We start from the raw sequence: 23628 nt of genomic DNA on the forward strand, positions 1-23628 counted from the left end.
TAGCAGCCGCTTAGACAGATGTGCACCCGTCAAACGATCGTTAAAAACAATAATACACTAGTACAATATGGCCTTTTGAGTTAAAAAAACCAAAAAAAAACACTCACCTCGTGCAGAGGCAGTGAGGAGAGGGAGTGGGCTGCAGTGGATGAGATGAGTATTTTTTTTTTTCCATTCTTTCTAACACAACTCTAGCTACCATTTTAGGAAAAAAAATTTTTTACCATGAAGCACAAGGAAATTCACGTTTGTGGTGAATCGAATTCCACTTTGGATGCTTCGATTCGCTCAACACTGCACGCCCTCTTCACTGTAACATCCCTGGGATTGAGGGAAAGGGACATCAACACAGTGAGCATCAGGACTATTACCACTCTTGTCGCCACTGCCACTCCCATCCTCCTCCTGTCGCGTGTTGCATGATTACTTCAAATTATTGCAGCCAAAAGTACTTTTACAAGCTGTTGATTCATGAGGTGTACTTAGTATGTCACACATGGCTTTTCCACTTTGACTTTATTTTTGTTGAACAATAAATAATAAAAAAAAACTTTGAATCAGTTGTGTGTTGTTCATCTGAGGTTGTAATTATCTAATTTTAAGACCTTCTAAAGATCAGATGTTTTCTATTATACACTGATTTTTATCATGACTGTACATGTATATGTGAATGTTTATATGTATGTATGTGTATATGGTAGGCCCGTCTCATTCACCACTTTCTACACCTGTTTTAAGCGTAGAAAAAGGTCCAAATGTAAGACAGCTAAGAAGCTGTCTTACATTTAGAACTGGTGCTGGATGTGCCGAAGTTATGGAGAGGCCAGCGCCTCTTTATAACTCCAATGGATCCTCCGCCAGCTATGGGGCTTTGTTAACACCAGCGTTTAAAATGCCGGTAATTTTTGATGAGTAAATAATGAAACGATGGAACGTGTTGTGTGTTGTTGATCTGAGGTTGTAACATAAAAGCAAAGAGGGTGGACTTTACTTTTCTCATGACTATATGTGTGTGTGTATATATGTTTATACTGTACTGTATATATTTTGATACATATAGTGCAAGACAAATACTGTACAGCAATAGACCAAGATGGTTTTAAGGGAAGAAAAAAACATGGGAGCGAGTCACTCACCAAACACTTTAAGGTCTATGGAGTTACTTTTTTGTTGTGCGCCTGCAGTTTCTTGATAGTAGGTGCAGAAATAATTTCCAGCATCCGTTGTAGACAGAGATGGTATGATCAGTCGATTTGAGGTAGAATTGTTGGCTATCACTGCTGCATCTTTGAAGAAGCTGTACCTAGAGATACTTGTTGGCATGCCAGCAACACATCTCAGTGATAAAGACTCTCCTACAATGTACACTGCCTCCTCCGGTTCCAATCGTAGAGTAGGTATATCTGCTTCTTAAAATGAACAATACGTTATTATCTTGTAACTGGACCCATATCACTTAAGGAGGTTGTCTGCCCTTTGAGCCGACAGCCTCTAAACATAAAAAAAAACAATCCTAGGCCTCAGGAGTCACAGCGGCTTGAATGGTAGATCAGTACTAAGACCTAGGGGGACAGGGGAGTACCTCAGGGGAACAGGGGAGTAACTAAGAGGTTGACGGATCCAGGGCTGGATACATGGCACAACTAATGGCTCAGACTGGCCCACAGGGCAACAGGTGAATCTCTCGGTGGGCCCCTAGTCCCCTTTTACAAGTGGCACATGGCACAGTAGACTGAGAGCACTAGATATAGATAGGCAGCATAGAGCATTTCAACCAGCCTATGTTGATATGAAAACCTGGACACATTATTTAACAAAGCACCCAGTTTATTATTATAGACACATTGGGTGTTTGAGATGACTTTTAGATATAGAGTAAGGCTAGCCATGTCCTCTTTTCCCAGGGACCTGCTCTCTGTAAGTAACAGCATGGGCCCCCATAATCATATTGTAGTGTCTTGCTTCTGCTGCCACTGTATGGGTGGTTATTATTTGCATGTAGCTTTATACTGGTACCCAAAATTTATTTTACTAGTGGGTCCTAGGCACCCCAATCCGACACTGCTCATGGGCCCCGATGCAGAATGTCAGGCTGGGCCCTCCACACAGCTTTTTATGTATGGCAAATTGATGATAATGATCTTAGAGATCCTATTTTTATTTTTTTACCTTGTCTTGAGTGGCTATAGTTACTTTTTGAATTTGGATTCTGGCAGCTTCTTGTGTTACTTCCTAAATATTACAAGAAAGAAAAGATAATAATTATTATAATAATAATTTCCTGTTTAAAGGGTTGAGCCAAGTAGGAAATGATGGTAACTACTCCATTACCCCCCCCCCCCCCCTCTTTATAGAAGTGGGCTGGTCAGGAGGAGAGAGCTAGTCTAGTGAGGAGACAGGGGGAACGGAACGTCCATCAGCTCCTGCTTCTGAAATCAACTTGTCTATGAGGAAAGTAAAGGTCCAAAGACTGCAGTAAACCATCAAGCAGTGACATTCTAGACAGCAGATTGACCAGCTACCACTGCTGCAAGGTGAGGGGAAAATGAGTTAACACACCCATCACCATAACCCAATTCAGGCAAACCTGAAAGCCTGCATTAAATAGTGGACACCTACAGCCACAGGTGTCAATCTATAGCAGTAGTGAAGGGGAATCAGGAGAGGGACTTTGTCAGTTAGCTCACTTTTGAGTGAAATTCACCTCACTAGCGACCATACCTCCTCATATCTACTATTGCTGGATGTACCAAAAGTTATCCTTTGCACTCAGTAAAGAAAGATGCTTAATGTTCCCCTATGTCTACCTGATTCCTCACTCCACCTTTTCACTGCATCGAACCCCAGGGAATGGTGGCCTGGGGGAGTACACTGTGACACAACATCTCATCAGGACCACTACCACTTCTATCCTCTTCACGGCTCCTCAGGGGCTTGCTTCACACCAACATCATATACACTATTTTATGATGGTCTGGATTTGGTCTACATGCTCTGAGGGAAACTTGATTCCTGTGTAGTGGTCTTTATAAAGCTACTGTAAATAGATTAAAGATTTCATGAAAGATGTATACAGTATAATATATATATATATATATGTACAGGTATATATATATATATATATATATTATGCAATTATAAATATAGGAAGTAGCTGAGCTCACCTGCAGGATAACAGAAGCACAGGAAATGCCAGGAACACGGCAAAAAATCCCGCACAGAAGAGAATTTACAGCTTCTGAAAATACAAAAACTGCCTTTATTGTACATATGGAACAATAAAGACTGTTTTAGTATTTTTTGAAGCTGGGTTCATCGTTCTCTTCTTTGCTAGATATATATACTGTACATATAAAACTTTATTACATAAATACTTTTGTAGTCTGGTAACAAATGTATCTCACCTTCTAATGACAAGAAGACCTCAGCACTCTTAGGTGATAGGATCTCCTCCCCTAAAACATTCACAAAGCTTCGGCAGAAGTAGCATCCATCGAATTCCAGATTGTAATTGATGACAAACTGATTAGCTTTATTGCTTAAAATTTCCCCTCCATTTCGATACAAACGATATCCATGGATTAGGGAGGAGAAGGGAGGATTTGGTATCTCACACACAATCTCTACTTGTCTAGTCTGTTTCTGGTTGTTCGCATACCGTAAAATTGGAGTTGGAGGCAGATCTGAAAAATGCAAAAATATTGTATGATATGTGGAATGAGGTTTGGGTTCCAAGGTGACAAATGTCACTCAACACGATCTAATGTGGCATTGCACCCAAAAAATAAAAATAGTGGATGCAAAATTATGAGAGGATGACTTTTGTGAAAGCTAGAAGTGGACACAAAAGGAAGGAAATATATAATTATATAATATAATTTTTTATTCTCCTATATATTCTTGCAATGCTGGGGTACTGGGTTTGAATCTGACCAGGGACAACATCTGCATGAAGTTTGTATGTTCTCCCTGTGATTGTGTGGGTTTCCTCTGGTTTCCAAAAATATTCAAGTTGACCAAATTTGCTTCCTCTGAAGTTGACCCTAGTGTGTGTTGGGGTTGAACGCTTATAGGGCAGTCACTGACTTCCCAGGGAGTCACCCCAGCTACATAACTATACCTGCGTTTTAAATCCCTTTGAGAAAAGTGCATTACAAATCTTTGTCACTGTCATTTTGGCCTAATATGACCTGCATCAAAACAAATGTGTGAATCTACCCTGCCCAAGTAGAAGAATATATGTCACTCCATCACTTGAGTGCATTAAACTGATGTTTTTGTGCAGCTTGAGGGCAAAACAGATTCCCGTTAAAAACAGACATAAGTTTTCCAAATGTGATAGGGGGGAACAATGAAAGTACCAGACAAATGTGGCTTATCTACACTTTGGAGCTATACTAGTGTCTGAATAGAACATCTGTTATTACATTGTCATTAATGGGGATGAGTGATGACATTAGTGATGACATTAGTGATCCCTCTCCCCCATACGGTGGAAGAGCTTGATGCATGCAAATACAGTGGTCTTCTTTACTAAGAAACAAGTGATTTCCGGGAAGGAATGCTTCCTTCCCAACAATCTCCTGCTAAAAATGTTTATATTGAGAGAGCACAGAGAGCTTGTTAGAGGAATGACAGTTGTGCATAGGACTGATGTTGCAGTTGAGATCTGGAAGAAGACTGTGGAGAAGAGTTTGGCCCTGCCATCGTTCGTCACTGAAAGGACAATGACTCTGAGAAACCTGTGTGTGGTTGAGGACCATTTCCAGTACCTTAATCCTGAACCAGTTTGCTAAATACTGTGAGATGCTGCTTGAGCTCAACAGAGACTGTAGCTATATACCCAATAAGGTGATAACCACCAAGCTGTAAGCCCATTAGATATTGTAACCACCAGGATGTGTGGTAGTACTTGGTCGTGTGCCCAATTGAGACTGTAAAAACCAAGCTAAGCACCAATGTTTGTCATTACACTTTGTGCTCCAGTTAGAGCAACGTTTCGTTCATTGAACATGACTATTTCCCCTCCATTACTGTGTCATCCTGGAATGGGCAACTGTGAAGAAATCCATTCTTCTTCTACTCTGTCTAGATGTATTAATATGTAGTATGCTGCAAAATGACAATTTTGTGGAATTGCTCTGAAATTGTTTTAACATATTGACAGTACCTATCACTACCAAAGTCTCTTGGTTGCTGACATGAGATGTCAGTGTACGTCCTGATATAACAGTCTTATAGTCACAGGTATACTTTCCAGTGTGTCTCCTTTCAGTATTTACAAGAGATAAAACTCCAAAATTATCTGCCTCATAGAGTATTCTCTCATCTTGATACAAGTAGACTTCTGTGGCACTTTGTCCTCTTGGTAGGTTACAGCGTATTACCACTGATTGATTTACAAGAAAGACATTCCTCTTGGGTTCAACCGTCAATATTGGAGCAGGTGGGCTTTCTGTAAAAAGATTCACATCAGAGAACTGGTTAATGCAAACACAGGAGCTCATTTATTAACTGATATACGCCACTTTTTCCCGCTCACTTCTCTTTTGACAGGTCTGTCTCACTCTTCCTTTTTCATACCAGTTTTTGGCATAGAAAATGGCTTAAATCTACGCTAGCAAGGGAGCTGGTGTGCATTTAAGCACCACCTGCTGGAGGAAAAGCCAAAGTTATGTAGAGGCCTATGTGTGTAAATCACAGGTCTTACATGCCAGTATGAAACCCAACATAAGTCTCAATGTAGTGGTAGAATTTCAATTGGTTTCCAAAACTTAAATATTGATGACTAATCCTCAGGATAAAAAAAAAAGAGTATGTAGCCAGCATCTTCGCCTCTTTTATTCCATACCCATTATTACATCAAAAGAAATGGCTTGAGAAAGGCTTGTAAAAATCCGAAACATTGCCTTTTGATGTACGGATGGGCATGAAATAAAAGACGCAAGGTGAAGATTTTGGCCACATATATATTTTTTTTCTGCAGATTGAGTGGTGATGAGCCTGTCCACCGTGAGACGTGCATTGTGGAATAAGTATTGGGTGCTGGTGCTGTCTACAAACATTATTAATCCTCAGGATAAGTAATTCATATCAGATGAATGGGGTTCCAACAATCACCTGTTTGAAGGGGCCATGGCACTCAGATAATTGCTGTGGCCTCTTCATGGTATGCCAAGCACAGTGTCATTCATTATATAGTGCCCATGCTTGGTATGTGACCAGTGGACATGATGTCACAGGTTGAGAAATGGGCTGCATAGCTCGCTCAAGTGATATGACCACTTCCAACAGCTGATAGCTGAATGGTGGGCATTCTGAGAGTTGGACCCCCACCAATCAGATATAGTCATTTATCCTCAGGATAGCCCATCTGTATTTATATCCTGAAAAACGAATACCATAAATGAAACCAACAACACAATATATATATGTAAAAAACTTCAAAACATTCCTGAAGTCTATGTCTTTTTATGGGTGGACCAGGAAGACCTGGACATTTTAAGGAGCCCCAATTCACCAGATCAGAGAGAATCTGATAAGCATTGGGTATAGTAAATATAACCATAAATGAAGTGTATTAGTGAAAGGGGCAAGAGTTGTCACTTTTGTGAGGGAGATTGAGAAGAAAGCCAGTTATCGGTAAGGACAATTACCTTTACACCTCCACAACACTACTGGCAAGAGACGCAACAGAGGGAACATTTAAGATCTCTGATAGACCTTTGTATGTAAATATACCCATCTTGTAATAGACATGTGAGATGTTTGGATTTGGCCATGTGTCTGTTGGAACAATTTTCTGTTCAATACTATGATGATTTATTACTATAAATTATGTTGTCGCAATTAGTCATTTGTTCTATTAAAGGGGTATTCTGTTTATTTAAAATTATCCCCTATCTGCATGGACAACCTGCTGCTCCGTTCATTTCAGGAATCTCTGCAGGGTACAGGGCCCCTCTTCTCATGATCTGTTGGGGGTCCGAGCAGCAGAACAGAAGATGACTTGAAATAACTGGAATACCCCTATAACTTTGTGTACAGTGACGTGAAAATTCAGAAAACTTCTCATTTGCATATAAAAACTCTGCAGTCGTTTCGCATACAGACAAAAGAAAGGTGTTGTTTTAATCAGCATGATGAGCCCTGCCAGGCAGTATGTCAGGTTTAATAGGGTTGATCCTGGTGACAGAGCTGCTTTAAGGCCCCTTTCACACGGGCGAGTTTTCCGTGCGGGTGCGATCCGTGCGGCGAACGTATGGCACCCGCACTAAATCCTGACCCATTCATTTCTATGGGGCTGTGCACATGAGCGATGTTTTTAACGCATCACTTGTGCGTTCAGTTGAAATCGCAGCATGCTCTATATCAGTGTTTCCCAACCAGCGTGCCTCCAGCTGTTGCAAAACTACAACTCCCAGCATGCCCGGACAGCCTTTGGCTGTGCAGGCATGCTGGGAGTTGTAGTTTTGCAACACCTGGAGGCACACTGGTTGGGAAACACTGCTATATTTTCCGATTTTGACGTGACGCAGGCCCCATAGAAGTGAATGGGGTGTGTGAAAATCGGATGGCATCCGCAAGCAAGTACGGATGCCGTGCGATTTGCACGCATGGTTGCTAGGAGACCATCGGGATGGAGACCCGATCATTATTATTTTCCCTTATAACATGGTTATAAGGGAAAATAATAGCATTCTGAATACAGAATGCATAGTAAACCAGCGCTAGAGGGGTTAAAAAAATTAAAAATAATTTAACTCACCTTAGTCCACTTGCTCGCGAAGCCGGCATCTCCTTGTGTCTCCGCTGCTGATGAACAGGACCTGGGATGAGCTGCTCCATTAAATACAGGTTAAGGACCTTCGATGACGTCACTCCGGTCATCACATGGTACGTCACATGATCTTTTACCATGGTGATTCACCATGGTAAAAGATCATGTGATGACCGGAGTGACGTCATCGAAGGTCCTTAAGCTCTATTTAATGGAGTAGCTCACCCCAGGTCCTGTTCATCAGCAGCGGAGACACAAGGAGATGCCGGCTTCGCGAGCAAGTGGACTAAGGTGAGTTAAATTTATTTTTATTTTTTTAACCCCTCTAGCGCTGGTTTACTATGCATTCTGTATTCAGAATGCTATTATTTTCCCTTATAACCATGTTATAAGGGAAAATAATACAATCTTCAGAATATCAATCCCAAGCCCGAACTTCTATGAAGAAGTTCGGGTTTGGGTACCAAACATGCGCGATTTTTCTCACGCGAGTGCAACGCATGACAATGTTTTGCACTTGCGCAGAAAAAATCGCGCATTTTCCCGCAACGCACCCGGCTCTTATCCGGGCAAAAAAACTCACGCCCGTGTGAAAGAGGCCTAAGAGAGCTGTGCATAAATGTCCACAAACCTCAATGACCTGATGCAATGTTGTAAAGAAGAGTGGGCCAAAATACCTCCAGAACGATGCGAGAGGCTCATAAAGTCACACGCAAAATGATTACTTCAACTTATTACTGCAAGCTATTAATTTATGGAGTATAACCTAGTTTTTCACATTTGGCTTTTCCACGTTGACTTCTTTTTTGATGAGTAAATAATGAAACGATGGAACGTGTTGTGTGTTTATCCGAGGTTGTAACATAAAAGCAAAGCAAAGAGGGTGGACTTTGCTTTTCTCATGCCTATATGTGTGTGTATATATGTTTATACTGTACTGTACATATTTTGATACATATAGTGCAAGACAAATACTGTACAGCAATAGACCAAGATGGTTTCAAGGGGGGAAAAATACATGGGAGCGAGTCACTCACCAAACACTTTAAGGTCTATGTGGTTGCTTTCTTGTTGTGTGCCTGTACTTTCTTGATAGTAGGTGCAGATATAATTTCCAGCATCCGTTGTAGACAGAGATCGTATGGTCAGTCGATTTGAGACAGCATTTTTGACTATCAATGCTGCATCTTTGAAGAAGCTGTACCCAGAGATACTTGTTGGACTGTTGACAACACATCTCAGTGATAAAGATTCTCCTACAATGTACACCGTCTGCTCTGGTTCCAAGCGTAGAGTTGGTTTAAGTGCTTCTGAAAATGAACAGTAAGTTATTATTTTGTAATTGGATCCATATCACTTAGGCCCCTTTCACAGGGGCGAGTTTTCCGCGCGGGTGCAATGTGTGAGGTGAACGCATTGCACCCACACTGAATCCGGACCCATTCATTTCTATGGGGCTGTCCACATGTGCAGTGATTTTCACGCATCACTTGTGCGCTGCGTGAAAATAGCAGCAAGCTCTATTTTGTGCGTTTTTCACAGGCCCCATTGAAGTGAATGGGACTGTGTGAAAATCGCAAGCATCCGCAAGCGGCGCGATTTTCACACACGGTTGCTAGGAGATGATCGGGATGGAGACCCGATCATTATTATTTTCCCTTATAACATGGTTATAAGGGAAAAATAATAGCATTCTTAATACAGAATGCATAGTACAATAGGGCTGGGGGGGTTAAAAAAAAATAATAATTATTTAACTCACCTTAATCCACTTGATCGCTCAGCCCGGCTTCTCTTCTGTCTTCTTTCTTCAGGACCTGGGTAAAGGACCTGTGATGACATTACTGCGCTCATCACATGGTCCGTCACATGATCCATCACCATGGTAAAAGATCATGTGATGGACCATGTGATGAGCACAGTGACGTCACCACAGGTCCTTTACCCAGGTCCTGAAGAAAGAAGACAGAAGAGAAGCCGGGCTGCGCGATCAAGTGGATTAAGGTGAGTTTAATTTTTTATTTTTAACCCCTCCAGCCCTATTAGTACAATAAGGGAAAATAATAGCATTCTTAATACAGAATGCATAGTACATGCATTCTGTATTAAGAATGCTATTATTTTCCCTTATACCCATGTTATAAGGGAAAAGAATACAATCTACAGAACAACTAACCCAAACCCGAACTTCTGTGAAGAAGTTTGGGTTTGGGTATCAAACATGCCGATTTTTTATTTATTTTTTACAATGTTTTGCATTTTCCCGCAACGCACCCGCATCTTATCTGGGCAAATAACATGACGCCCGTGTAAAAGAGGCCTTAAAGGGGTTGTCTAGCCTTGGAATTGACAAATAGAGATTAGCGAAGTTTTCAAAAATTCGATTCGCCAGCTTCACAGAACTTTGTCCAAAAATTCTATTAATTATGAATTACCTTGTCACAAATTGCTTTTCATTGTATGGAGCGGGCTCAATGACAGAGAACGGTGATTTTGCCGCCCCTGCCATTTAACCCCTCAGATGCCATGTTCAACTCTGAAAGTTGCATCTGAGACTCACATTCAGGTGCTCGGAGGGTTAATCTGGGGTTAAAAAAAAAAAATACTCACTGATCTGTGATCAGAACTGGAATCTAACTCAGTGATCTACATAGATTTAGTTGTGTGGTTGCAGTGCAGCCTTGAGCCCAGTGACAGAAAAAAATAACTTTTATCCGTTGGTAAGTTAGGTGGGCGGCGGCCATTTTATGCAAACTCAGTTGGCAATATCCAACATCTGGATTAGTCAGTGTGCAATTTAAGCTAGAAATACAGCCATAATTTTCTGTGTTTTTAAAAACGCTCTTTTTTGGCAAAATCCACTATTTTACAGATCTGCACGTGTGAAATTCAAGTTTAATATATACAGCTTTCATATTCTGTTACAAAAAAAAAACACTTTTTTGGCAATATACAACACTTTTTTGGCAAAATACACTATTTTGCAGCATCAGCACGTGTGAATTCAAGGGTTATATACAGCTTTCAATATTCAGTTAGTAAAAAAACACATTTTTGGGGGGCAATATCCAACATCTGGATTAGTCAGTGTGCAATTTTAGCTAGAAATATAGCCATAATTTTCAGGGTTTTTAAAAACACACTTTTTTGCCAAAATACCCAATTGCCCTTGCTGCATCTGTCAGTGTGGAATTCAAGGGTTATATACTGCTGTCATATTCTGTTATTAAACAAACACCCATTTTGGGCAAAAAACGTAAATTGCGGTCTAATCTGGATCAGTACGTGTGAGATACAGCCTTTACATACTGTGGTTCTATTCAGTTATTTGAAATACAGCCATTTTGGGCACAAATCTTTAATTGCGGCCTAGTGTGGATCAGGGTGTGTGAGATACACCCTTTATATATTGTGGTTATATTCTTCTATCAATAAAACACCCTTTTTTGGGCAAAATGCACAATTTTTCTGGCCTTGCAGCATCCGCACGTGTGAAATTCAAGGGTTATATACTGCTGTAATATTTAGTTATTAAACAAACACCGGTTTTGGGCAAAAAAGTTTATTTTGCAGCCTTTGCTGCATATGTCATTGTGAGATACAGCCTTTACATACTGTGGTTCTATTCAGTTATTTGAAATACAGCCATTTTTGGCATAAATCTTTAATTGCGGCATAGTCTGGATCAGGGTGTGTGAGATACACCCTTTATATACTGTGGTTATATTCAGTTATTTGAAATACAGCCATTTTGGGCACAAATCTTTAATTGCGGCCTAGTCTGCATGAGGGCGTGTGAGATACAGCCTTTACATACTGTAATTCTATTCAGTTATTAAACACCCATTTTGGGCACAAATCTTTAATTGCTGCCTAGTCTGGATCAGGGTGTGTGAGATACACCTATTACATACCGTGGTTCTATTCTGCTATTAATTAAACACCCCTTTAGGGCAAGATCCTAAATTTGAGAAATATGAGGAGAGCATCAAATAAGGGACGTTGCCTAGGTCGTGGTGCTGCTGGTGGCGCTCCTGTTGCAAGGAGAGGACGTGTTCGATCTGTGCCAGCTACACGAACAAGTGAAACCCCTTCCTCAGGTGCGAGCAGGCGACAGAACCTGCAGCGGTATTTGGTCGGGCCTAATGCGGCTCTACAAATGGTGAGGCCTGAACAAGTCTAGGTGATAGTAGATTGGGTTGCTGACAGTGCCTCCAGTTCCTTCACATTGACTCCCACCCAGTCTCCTGCTGAAAGATCAGAGTTGGCACCTGCGGCCGATGTCCATCAGTCTTTCACCTCACCCCCTTGCAAATCAGCCAAGCAGTCTGAGCCCCAAGTCATGCAGCAGTCTCTTCTGCTTTTTGATGACTCTGTTGGTAGGGTTTCCCAGGGCCATCCACCTATCCCTGCCCCAGAAGTGGAAGAGATTGAGTGCACCGATGCCCAACCACTTATGTTTCAAGATGAGTACATGGGAGGACCATCGCAGCACGTATCGGATGATGAAGAAACACAGGTGCCAACTGCTGGGGCTTTCTAAAGTGTGCAGACTGACAAGGAGGGCAGGGGTGAAGACTGGGTGGAAGATGATGTGGAGGACGTTGAGGTCCTCGACCTCACATGGAATCAAGGTCATGCGAGTGACCTATGTAGTTCGGAGGAAGAGGCGGTGGTTGCACAGAGCCACCAGCACAGCAGAAGAGGGAGCAGGGTGCAAAAGCGGAGCGGCCGTCATCTAGACAGTACGCCTGCTACTGCCCACCACAGCAAGGGACCAAGCACACCAAAGCCAGCTCCAAGAATTTCCCTGGTATGGCAGTTCTTCAGACAATGTGCTGACGACAAGACACGAGTGGTTTGTACGCTGTGCAATCAGAGCCTGAAGCGAGGCATAAACGTTCTCAACCTGAGCACAACCTGCATGACCAGGCATTTAAGTGCAAAGCACTAGATGCAGTGGAGTAGACACCTAAAAAAACAAGAAAGGTCCCTGGCTCCTCCTGCTTCCTCTTCTGCTGCAGTCTCGGCCTCTTCACCCACCTCTGGAGTGACAGTGCCACCTGCCACCCCGCAAACAGAGGATCTTCCAACACCACCACCACCTGGGTCACCAAGCATCTCCACAATGTCCCACGGAAGCGTTCAGCTCTCCATCTCCCAAACACTGGAGAGGAAGAGGAAGTACCCCCCTACCCACCCGCGATCCCTAGCCCTGAATGCCAGCATTTCTAAATTACTGGCCTTTGAAATTCTGTCACTCTGTCTGGTGGAGACGGATAGTTTTAAAGGCCTTATGGCGGTGGCTGTCCCACAGTACGTCGTGCCCAGCCGCCACTACTTTTCCAGGTGAGCCATCCCTTCCCTGCACAACCAAGTAGGGGAAAAAAAATCTGGTGTGCACTGCGCAACGCCATCTGTGGCAAGGTGCACCTCACTATGGATACGTGGACCAGTAAGTACGGTCAGGAACGTTATAGCTCCATAACAGCACACTGGGTAAATGCAGTGGCGGCTGGGCCTGAGGCGGATAGCAGTTTGGCGCATTTCCTTCCACCACCGAGGATTGCAGGGCGCTTCTCTTTGTCTCCTGTTGCTTCCTCCTCCTACTCCTCTTTCTCATCCTCTACCGCCTCCTTATCTGGTCAGAGTAACACCTTCACCACCAACTTCAGCACAGCCAGGAGTAAACGATAGTAGCAGGCAGTTTTAAAACGTTTTATGTATAATTTTATGTACAGTTTTAGACCATTATGTTAAGTAAAGATACCAATCCTAAATATACCATATGGTGAGTGCCTGCTTTTATTTAGAATTGGAATACATATTTGATATATAGGATGAACAGGTGAATCATCCGAAAAATAGAGCACCTTTACCACAATAGAGATACGGGTGAGCCGTGATACACACACTTTAATTCTTTGCTGTTTTAAAACGTATCTGTTTGGGGGACAAACCCCACACCGCGCAGGAGCTGTGGAAAGGCCTTGAACAACAGACCGATGAGTGGTTGGTGCCAGGGAGCCTCAAGCCCGGCCTGGTGGTGTGCGATAATGGGCGAAATCTCGTAGCAGCTCTGGGACTAGCTGGTTTGACGCACATCCCTTGCCTGGGGCATGTATCCTGAATTTGGTGGTGCAGAGATTCCTTAAAAATTACCCCGATAAGTCAGAGCTGCTGCATAAAGTGCAGGCCGTCTGTGCACGTTTTCGGCGTTCTCACCCTGCTGCTGCTCGCCTGTCAGCGCTGCAGCCTAACTTCGGCCTTTCCGCTCACCGCCTCATATGTGACGTGCCCACAAGGTGGAACTCCACCTTGCACATGCTGGCCAGACTGTGTGAGCAGCAGCAGGCGATAGTGGAGTTTCAGCTGCAGCACGCACGGGTGAGTCACTCTGCGGAACAGCATCACTTCACCACCAATAAATGGGCCTCCATGCGAGACCTTTGTTCCTTGTTGCGCTGTTTCGAGCATTCCACCAACATGGCCAGTGCCGATAACGCTGTTCTCAGCGTAACTATCCCACTTCTATGCCTCTTTGAAAAAACGCTGCTGGCGTTGATGGAAGAGGATGTGGCACAGGAGGAGGAAGAGGGATCATTTTGTAGGGTTTCCGACCAGCCATTCACAAGTGGCTCCGAGGGTGAGTTCCTGCACCCGCAAACTCCAGGTACACAATTGTCCCACCAGGGCACAGTTCTGGAGGATGAAGAGGTGGAGAATAAGGAGGAGGAGATGGAGGAGGAGGAACCATGTTCACAGCAGGGTGGCACCCAGACCAGCTCATGGCCATTACTGGTGCATGGCTGGGGGGATACAGAGGACAAAGACGATACACCTCCCACAGAACACAGCTTTTCGTTGCCTCTGGGCAGCCTGTCACACATGAGCAATTACATGCTGCAGTTTCTCCACAATGCCTGCCGAGTTGCCCACATTCTAACTTGTGCTGATTACGTTGCTGCTGGATCCCCGTTACAAGGACAACAAACCGTCCTTAATTCCATCACTGGAGCGTGATCGTAAGATGCTCAAGTACAAGCGCATGCTGGTAGACGCACTGCTGGTGGCATTCCTACCTGACAGCGGGGACACAGTGGAAGCACAAGGCGAAAGAAGAGGTCGCCAACGCAGCTGGGGCACCGCCAGCACCTAAGAAGTCAGGGTTAGCATGGCCGAAATGTGGAAAAGCTTTGTCAGCACGCCACAACAACCAGCACCACCAGCTGATATGGAACGTCTTACAGGAGGCCTCATTTCACCAACATGGTGGAGCAGTATGTGTGCACACGCCTACACATACTGAATGACGGGTCTGCCCTCTTCAACTTCTGGGTCTCCAAATTGGGCACATGGCCTGAGCTTGCCCTTTACGCCTTGGAGGTGCTGGCCTGCCTTGCAGCCATTGTATTATCTGAACGTGTGTTTAGCACGGCAGGGGGCGTCATCACAGACAAGCTGAGCCGCCTGTCGACAGCCAATGAGGACAAGCTCACGTTCATTAAAATGAACCAGGCATGGATCCCAGAGGACTTGTCCGTACCTTGTGCAGAATAGACATGTATACCGGCCTTAACCAGCCATTGTTATACTGCAGCGCAATTGCTCATTCTTGTATTTTAGATATTTCACACTCTTTTGGAGTGTACCCTAATAAAAAAAATAAAAAAAAGATTAAAACCAAAAACCAGTGTTGGCTACCTCGTCCTCCTCCACCGTCGCTTCCACCTACACCGCTACGTCCACCGCCTCCTCAAACTCCTACTCCATATGGAACTCCACCTCATAAATCACTTTTTTTTTTTATTTGTACGTATTTTATTTTATGTAATTTCACTACTTTGTCAGGTACATTACAAATTTTTGGGTGTGATGTACCACTGCTGTACCTAGTAGACAGGTTAAAAAAATAAAACATTTGTCAGTTACATTTTCGGTTGAAATTCACCAATTTTTGGGTGTGATGTACCACCGCTATACCTAGTAGACAGGTAAAAAAAAAATAAAAAATAATTGTCAGTTACATTTTCTGGTGAAATTTAGTGGTACATCACACCAAAAAATTGGTGAAATTCACCCGAAAATGTAACTGACAATTTTTTTTCCTGTCTACTAGGTATAGCAGTGGTACATCACACCCAAAAAATCTGTTACATTTTCTTCACCAATTTAACAAGTTGTCCCACATTTGCGCTTCAATAATTTGTCCCACATTTGCGCTTTACTAATTTTTCCTACATTTGCGCTTCAGTAATTTGTCCCACATTTGCGCTTCAGTAATTTGTCCCACATTTGTGCCTCAGTAACTTTTCCCACATTTGCGCTTTCGTAAACTGTCCCACATTTGCGCCTCAATAACTTTTCCCACATTTGCGCTTCAGTAATTCGTCCCACATTTGCGCCTCAATAACTTTTCCCACATTTGCGCTTCATTAATTTGTCCCACATTTGCGCCTCAATAACTTTTCCCATATTTCCACTCGATCCCCCAAAACATGTATACATTTATCTCCCTTGGATATGGTCTCTCTTTCTCACGCTCCCTCTCCGGCGTGGAACCCTGATTCGCCGATAACCATGATCAACATGGTGGGCTCAGAAAAGAGCATCGAAAGTTGATAGAGAAGATATCAAAATGGATCATGGATTTCACTGGGGCACCTCTGCATAGGTGACAGAAACATAAATTTTAAAAAAATCATCTGTTACATTGTCAGGTGACATTTTTTTAATTTTGCCGTATCGAAATCCCTGCTCTGCATAGTTGACAAGAAATAAAATTTAAGAAATTCTTCATTAATTGATGCGCGCCAAGTCCTTTCATTCAATGCTTAAACTTTAAAAAGTTGTCCCACATTTACGCTTTAATACTTTGTCCCATATTTCCGCTCTATCATTTTTAATTTGAAACAATTATTCCTCCCTTGGATGTGGTCTCTCTTTCTCATGCTCCCTGTCATGCGTGGAACCCTGATTCGCCGATAACCGCGATCAACATGGTAGGCTCAGAAAAGAACATCGAAAGTTGATAGAGAAGATATCCAAATTGATGGTGGATGTCACAGGGAAGAAATTAGCTAGAGTCAACAAAGCGGCAGCAGGGCCTCTCCTGGCTAATGTTTACAAAACAAAAATACCACAGTTATATTCCCTATAATTTTTTATTAATCATTCCAATAACAGGGCATCTTAAGAGTCCTGTATTGTTATTTATCATCACTACCTCCCCGAGTCGGGAGTGGCTAATTGCTGTGCGCCCCCTCCTTAACTTGGAAGCTTATCTCTGTGAAGGTTCTCATTTATCCAGGTCATGGTATATCTGTAAAGAATAAATCAAGGCAACTAGACTTATTGTAGATTTCTTGAAAACGTTTCACTTGTTCTTCCAACGAGCTTTTTTCAATTCTGAGTTACTGTACAAGAATTCTCTGGGAATAAATATGTAACTGAATCAACATCTGGTAATTATACCCAGCATGGGGTCAGGGGTCATTATACCCAGCATATTGTCAAAGGTGTTGATCCCATTATCCTAATTGGATTTAGTAGGTGATAATGACCTCCCAGAAAAAGGTGTCAAGACAGCATTGTATGTGGCAGACAATAGATGTCTAACCCCCCCGCCTCTATTCAAGCTTGGCTTCTCCATTTTTACGTAGCTGGCCTCCTTCACACCTCGTTTGTACCAATCGGCCTTCTTATCCAAAACACGTACTTGACTGTCTTCAAAGGTGTGACCTGTTTCTTTTAGATGTAAGTACATGCCTGAAACTTGACAAGAGGTTTTGGCTCTTCTATGCTGAGCCATACGCTGATGTAGTTGTTGTTTTGTTTTGCCGATATACAGTTCTGAGCATTCCTCATTGCACTGGACTGCGTACACAATGTTGTCCATCTTGTGTTTAGGCGTTGGGTCTTTTGGGTGAACCAGTTGTTGCCTCAGTGTGTTGCTGGGTTTATGCTTCAATACTTTGTCCCACATTTCCGCTTGATTACATTTAATTTCATCCATTGACCTCCCTTGCATGTGTCCTTTTCTCAGGCCCCCTCTCCGGCCTGGAACCCTGATTCCCAGACCCCTGTATAAAAATCATAAAGGGAAAGGACCAGTACTGGGTGGCAACGTACTTAGACCCCTGGTACAAAAACAAAATTGCGGACATGTTACCAGCATCACAGAAGGCTGGCAGAATGCAGCATTTCCAGGCCTTGCTGCGAGAGATGCTGCATTCTGCTGTTGCAGGCACTGGCAGAGGAATTTCCACCCACAGAGAAACAGTTGCGAGTACCAATCCTACAGCGCAATGAAGAAGAGGGCGGTTTGAAGATGTGTTGGTCACTTCGTATATGAGAATATTCTTGCAGCCAACCCATCGACAGCCTCCCTCCAGATCCAGCCTCAGGGAACGCCTAGACCAACAGGTGTCCAACTACATCGGGTTAACGGACGATGTGGACGCTCTGAGAAGCAAGGAACCCCTGGATTACTGGGTGTGCAGGCTTGACCTGTGGCCAGAGCTGGCACAATTTGCCATGGAACTCCTGGCTTGCTGCTCGTCCAGTGTCCTGTCCGAAAGGACGTTCAGCGCAGCAGGGGGGTCTCGTGACCGATAAGCGCACTCGCCTAGCTCACGACAGTGTGGACTACCTCACATTTCTAAAAATGAATGAGGCATGGATCTTGGAGGAATTCAACACCTGTTACGACCACGTTTGATTGAATTTCCTCATAATAGCCCACAAATATCCGCCACCACCCAGAACAAATAATGGTCCCTGTCTTAGGTAAATATAGCGGCATAAAAGGCATTTTCTGTCTGGTGAATGTCTAATGTTTGGGACCTCGGTGGAATGCAACACCTGTGACAACCACGTGTTATCGAATTTCAACTATTATCATTAGTTTTTTTTTCAAGAGGGGGGATTTCGCCATGTTTTTAATCCAATTTTATATTTCTTGACCGTCTAATATACCTCCAGCCGCATAATTACTTGTTCTTTTCTGTCCGGTGAATGCCTAATGTTTGGGGCCTGTAGTACACTGGCCTGCAGTAAAATTGATATTGAATGGCCGTTTAATATACCTCCAGCCACAAAATCACTTTATCATTTATGTACGTTGAATGCATAATTTTTGGGGCCTGTAATCTAACTGGCAAACAGTAACATTTAAAAATGGTGACCGCCTAATTTACCTCCAGCCACATTATTAATTGTGCTTTTCTGTACGGTGAATTAATCATTTTTGGGGCCTGTAGTCCACTGGCCTGCAGTAAAATTGATATCCATTGACCGTCTAATATACCTCCGGCCACATAATCACTTGATCATTTATGTACGTTGAATGCATAATTTTTGGGGCCTGCAATCTAACTGGCTAACAGTAAAATTGTTATACGGTGATCGCCTAATATTCCTGCAGTCACATTATCAATTTTTCTTTTCTGTACGGTGAATGAATAACTTTTGGGGCCTGTAGTCCACACTACACTGGCCTGCAGTAAAATTGATATTGAATGGCCGTCTAATATACCTCCAGCCAGGGCCGTCTTTAACAAGGGGCAAAAGGGTCAGCTGCCCCGGGCCCAGTTGCTCCTGGGGGGCCCAAGGCAACTGCCTCTTGATCCCTGCTAGCCACTGCCCCAGGTGTCAGGCTGTCAGATACACAGGGGGTGCTGCCATGCCTGCCGGGACTCCAGGCAGCGAACCGTGAGAGCTGTGAATCTCTAGGACCTTAGATGACATCATCACCATGTGACCAGTAACTTAGCAATATGGTCACATGGCTATGAGGTCATCAAGGTCCTTTCTACCAGGAGTGTTGCAGGAGAAATTTGCCTTAACTGTGGAGCTTTTTTTGTGAAGATTGCATCAGAAAAAGGTGACCTCAAGGCTGTATAGTGTGGGCTGCTGTATCATGCATAGTTTGGGGTGCTGTATACGGTGATGTGCTATACTGCCCTACTGTATACTCTGAGGTGTTGTATACTGTGGGATGCTGTATACTGTGGGCTGCTGTATACTGTTGGCTGCTATACTGCTCTACTATATACTGTCGGGTACTGTATAGTGTGGGGTGCTATACTGCATACTTTGTGGTGCTGTATACTATAGGGTGCTATACTGCATACTGTGGGTTGCTGTATACTATAGGGTGCTATACTGCATACTGTGGGGTGCTGGGGTGCACTTTAACACTAGGGTGAGCCAAGCCCTGGTCTCCTTCCTGCAGCGCGGTGCCCACTTCCAGCCTGAGCCCAGCTGCCCAGAGCACTGATCCTGAGCCACTGGAGTCTTCAGAACTGGAAGTATTTACAGTCATTCACTGTACTCTACCAGATGTGTGGATTTTTGTGTGTGTGTGTTGTGGTGGAGGGCGTGATTGCCTGCTAAGGTGGGAAGGCGGGATCCAGGGGGCCCAGTGTCCAATCAATATTAAAGACGGCCCTCCCTCCAGTCACATAATCACTTGATCATTTATGTACGTTGAATGCATAATTTTTGGGCCCTGTAATCTAACTGGCAAACAGTAAAATTGTTATATGGTGACCACCGAATTTACCTCCAGCCACATTATCAATTGTGGTTTTGTGTTCGGTGAATTAATAGATTTTGGGGCCTGAAGTCTACTGGGCTGCTGTAAAATTGATATACATTGAGCGTCTAATATATCTCCAGCCACATAATCACTTAATGTTTTCTGTCAGGTGAATGCCAACTTTTTGGGGCCTAAAATAAAATTTAATATTTTTTGTTCTTTTAAACATATGTATTTGACATCTATTTGTACTGGCCTGCAGTAAAATTGATATCCAATGACCGTCTAATAGACCTCCAGCCCAGAGGCGGACACAGACTGCAGAGGACCCCTGTGCAAAGAATGTGCCTGGGCCCCCCCCCCCCAAGCCAAATTTACAACCTAACCTATTCGGTTCTAACATTACTTATAGCAATACAAAACATACAAGGTAAGGCTACTTTCACACCTGCGGCACTACGCTCCGGCCACCTGATCAGGCAGAAAATGCAAGGAATCGGCCGGACACAAACCGCGGCATGCAGCGGTTTGTGTCCCGCTGATTCTCCGCATTTTTGCCAGATTGTGGCTGGATCTCTGCCGTACCTCATTATAGTCAATAGGGCTGGCAGGCATGCTGTCTGCATCCAGCAGTGCTTGCTGGATCCAGTGAATTCCAGCAGACTGTTCTCTGCTGGAACAGCCTGCCAGAATCACTAACGCAGATGTGAAAGTAGTCTAATACAGGTCCACATACCTCTTCCATCCAGTGACGTCTCCTTTGATGTGGATGTTCTTTGTTCTCATCTTCTCCTTTCAGACCAGACCGCCATGATGATTTTTCAGCCATCACTTCTCTCTGCAGAGTTTGACAGACAGACATCTTAGTTTCCTACTTTTCCATCCTCCTCCCACCTTCTGAACACCCCAACCTGCCACCTCCAATACTGTGCCCACTCTGCTCTCTATACAGGTTACACACAGATAGTTCCCCTTCAATAATTATTGGCACACAGTGTCCTAAAAAATAACTGTGCCCAGGAAACAGTGTCCCTGACACTAATAGTGTAAACATAATGTTCCACAAAAATAATTGTGCTAAGCTGATACTGCTCCCCAAAGTCCCACCAATAGAAATAATTATCTACCAGACAACGCGTAGTAGTAATAGTGCCACTACAGTAATAAATTCCCACTGTGTCCCAGAAGTAATAATGCTCCCATAGTCCTCATACTAGCATTATTGTTCCTCATAGTCCCTCAACTGTAATAAATCCCACCATAATGCCCCCGGTAGTAATAATACTCTTTATAATGTGTTACAGTAAAAATAAAAATGCCCTGCTGTGTGGCAGTATAAAAAATACCTCCTCTTAGTGCCCCCTGTAGAGCCAATGTCCCCATAGTGCCCTATAATTTACGCCAGTATAAAATACTCCTATATCGTGCTCCCTATTATCCCCATGGTGCCTGACTATGTGCCAGTATAAAATTCCCCCATAATGTGTGGCAGTATAATTCCCCTATATAATGACCCCAATAGTGCTCCTCTCCTCCATTCTCCATAGTGCCCCCCATGTGTGCTAGTATATAAGATAGGGTCCTCAAAGTGCTCCTCCCCTCCATTATGCCCCCATGTATGCCAGTATATAAGATAGGGTCCCCATAGTGCTCCTCCCTCTCCATAGTACCCCCCCATGTGTTCCAGTATATAAAATAGTGCCCCCATATTGCTCCCCCCCTCCATAGTGCGCCCATGTGTGCCAGTTCACAAGATAGGGCCCTCCATAGTGCTCCTCCCTCTCCATAGTGCCCCCCATGTCTGCCAGTATATAAAATAGGCAGGCCCCCCATATATCAATAGCTCAGCCCCTCCCATATGTCACTTGCCCAGATAGGCCCCCATATCCGTTGCTCAGGACCCCCCCATATCAGATGCCCATTCACGCCCACATATCAGTTGCTCAGGCCCCCAAATATAATTTGCTCATTCAGGCCCCCATATGTCACTTGCTCAGGACCCCCACCCATATCAGTTGCTCAGGGGGACCCAGCTCCCATATTAGTTGCCTATTTAGGCCCCCATATGCCAGTTGCCCAGGACCCCCATATCAGTTACTCAGGAAGACCCCCCCAGTATCAGTTGTTTATTTATTCAGCCCCCCATATGTCAGTTGTCCAGGACCCCCCATATCAGTTACTAAAGAGGACCCCCCCCAATATCAGTTGTTTATTTATTTAGCCCCCCCATATGTCAGTTGCCCCCCATATCGACGTGACAGACCCCCAGGGCCCCATCAGACCTCAGATCAGACTAAAAATAAATAATTAAAACTTACCTCTCCTGCTCCGCTGCTCTCCGTGTCCTGATGTGAGTGCCTGCCCTGCTGGTTTTCAACAGCCTGCACTGCACAGTCACGTGACCTGACTGTGTACAGCGTCAGGTCATAGTGCGTGCTGTACGCAGTCAGGCCGGAGGGGTAAGTAAGCGCCGATCTCTTGCATACTAGTGAGCACCTCTGTATGCGCTTACTAGTATGAATGGGCTCTCTCACACGCCGGGCCCCTGTGCAGCTGAAACGGCTGCACCGGCTTATGTCCGCCCCTGCTCCAACCACATAATCACTTGATGTTTTCTGTCAGGTGAATGCCCCTACTTTTTGGGGCCTCTACTCCCGTGGCCTAAAATAAAAATTTTTCTAGGCTCCAGCAGGCCACATTTTTGACAGTTTCCCTTTAAGACTCATAAAAATGACCCCTGGTTAAAATACATATTTTTTGTTGGAATTTTTGCCATTGATCCCCCTCTGGTATGTCACTGTCCATGTTGTGGGACGATTTGTGCACCTCTTGTAATTATTTGGTGGCTGCAATAATGACCTGGTTTTTCAGGTTCGTCTGCCATTAAAGTGAATGAGGCCCGTCACGAACTTGCGGTCCGCGAACACGATCAAATGTCCTCCCGGCCGAAATTCGTCCATCACTACTTGCCAATTTTGATGGCACCAGATTATATTAATCTGATATATATGGGCAGCTAGACCTCTGCATTCTGCCTGTATGGATACTTATTTATGGAGCTATTGACACATTAACATGTAGATGTCTGTAGAGTCATCCTTAGTTAAAGGGGATTCCCACATTGGAAATGTATCACCTATCCTTATAAATGTATGATTGCTGGGATCCTCATGATCACTAGTATGGGTTTCCCACGTTTCCTGTTCCTCCTCACTCATGACCATAGTTAGAAGGATTTGAATGGGGGAGTCAGCCTGTTCTAGTTCCCCCAGTGGTGGGGTTCCTGTGAGCATACATTTGTCATATA

General features: G+C 43.9%; 1 protein-coding gene across 3 annotated transcripts in view; it reads right to left on the reverse strand.

Annotated features, from left to right (window-relative positions):
• LOC122923899 (alpha-1B-glycoprotein-like) overlaps positions 1 to 23628 on the reverse strand; it is a 143526-nt gene that overhangs the window by 18351 nt on the left and 101547 nt on the right. For 2 of the 3 annotated variants that reach the window (XM_044274760.1, XM_044274774.1), the window contains exons 4-8: positions 8818 to 9090; positions 5171 to 5455; positions 3405 to 3683; positions 2170 to 2232; positions 1137 to 1409 (exon numbers count right to left, since the gene is read on the reverse strand). In XM_044274760.1, coding sequence (XP_044130695.1) covers positions 1137 to 1409; positions 2170 to 2232; positions 3405 to 3683; positions 5171 to 5455; positions 8818 to 9090 — 1173 coding nt within the window. The remainder of the gene's footprint in view (positions 1 to 1136; positions 1410 to 2169; positions 2233 to 3404; positions 3684 to 5170; positions 5456 to 8817; positions 9091 to 23628) is intronic. The other variant, XM_044274768.1, reaches the window with a different exon arrangement.

Source organism: Bufo gargarizans, chromosome 1 (genome assembly GCF_014858855.1).
Source record: "Bufo gargarizans isolate SCDJY-AF-19 chromosome 1, ASM1485885v1, whole genome shotgun sequence".
Lineage (NCBI taxonomy): Eukaryota > Metazoa > Chordata > Amphibia > Anura > Bufonidae > Bufo > Bufo gargarizans.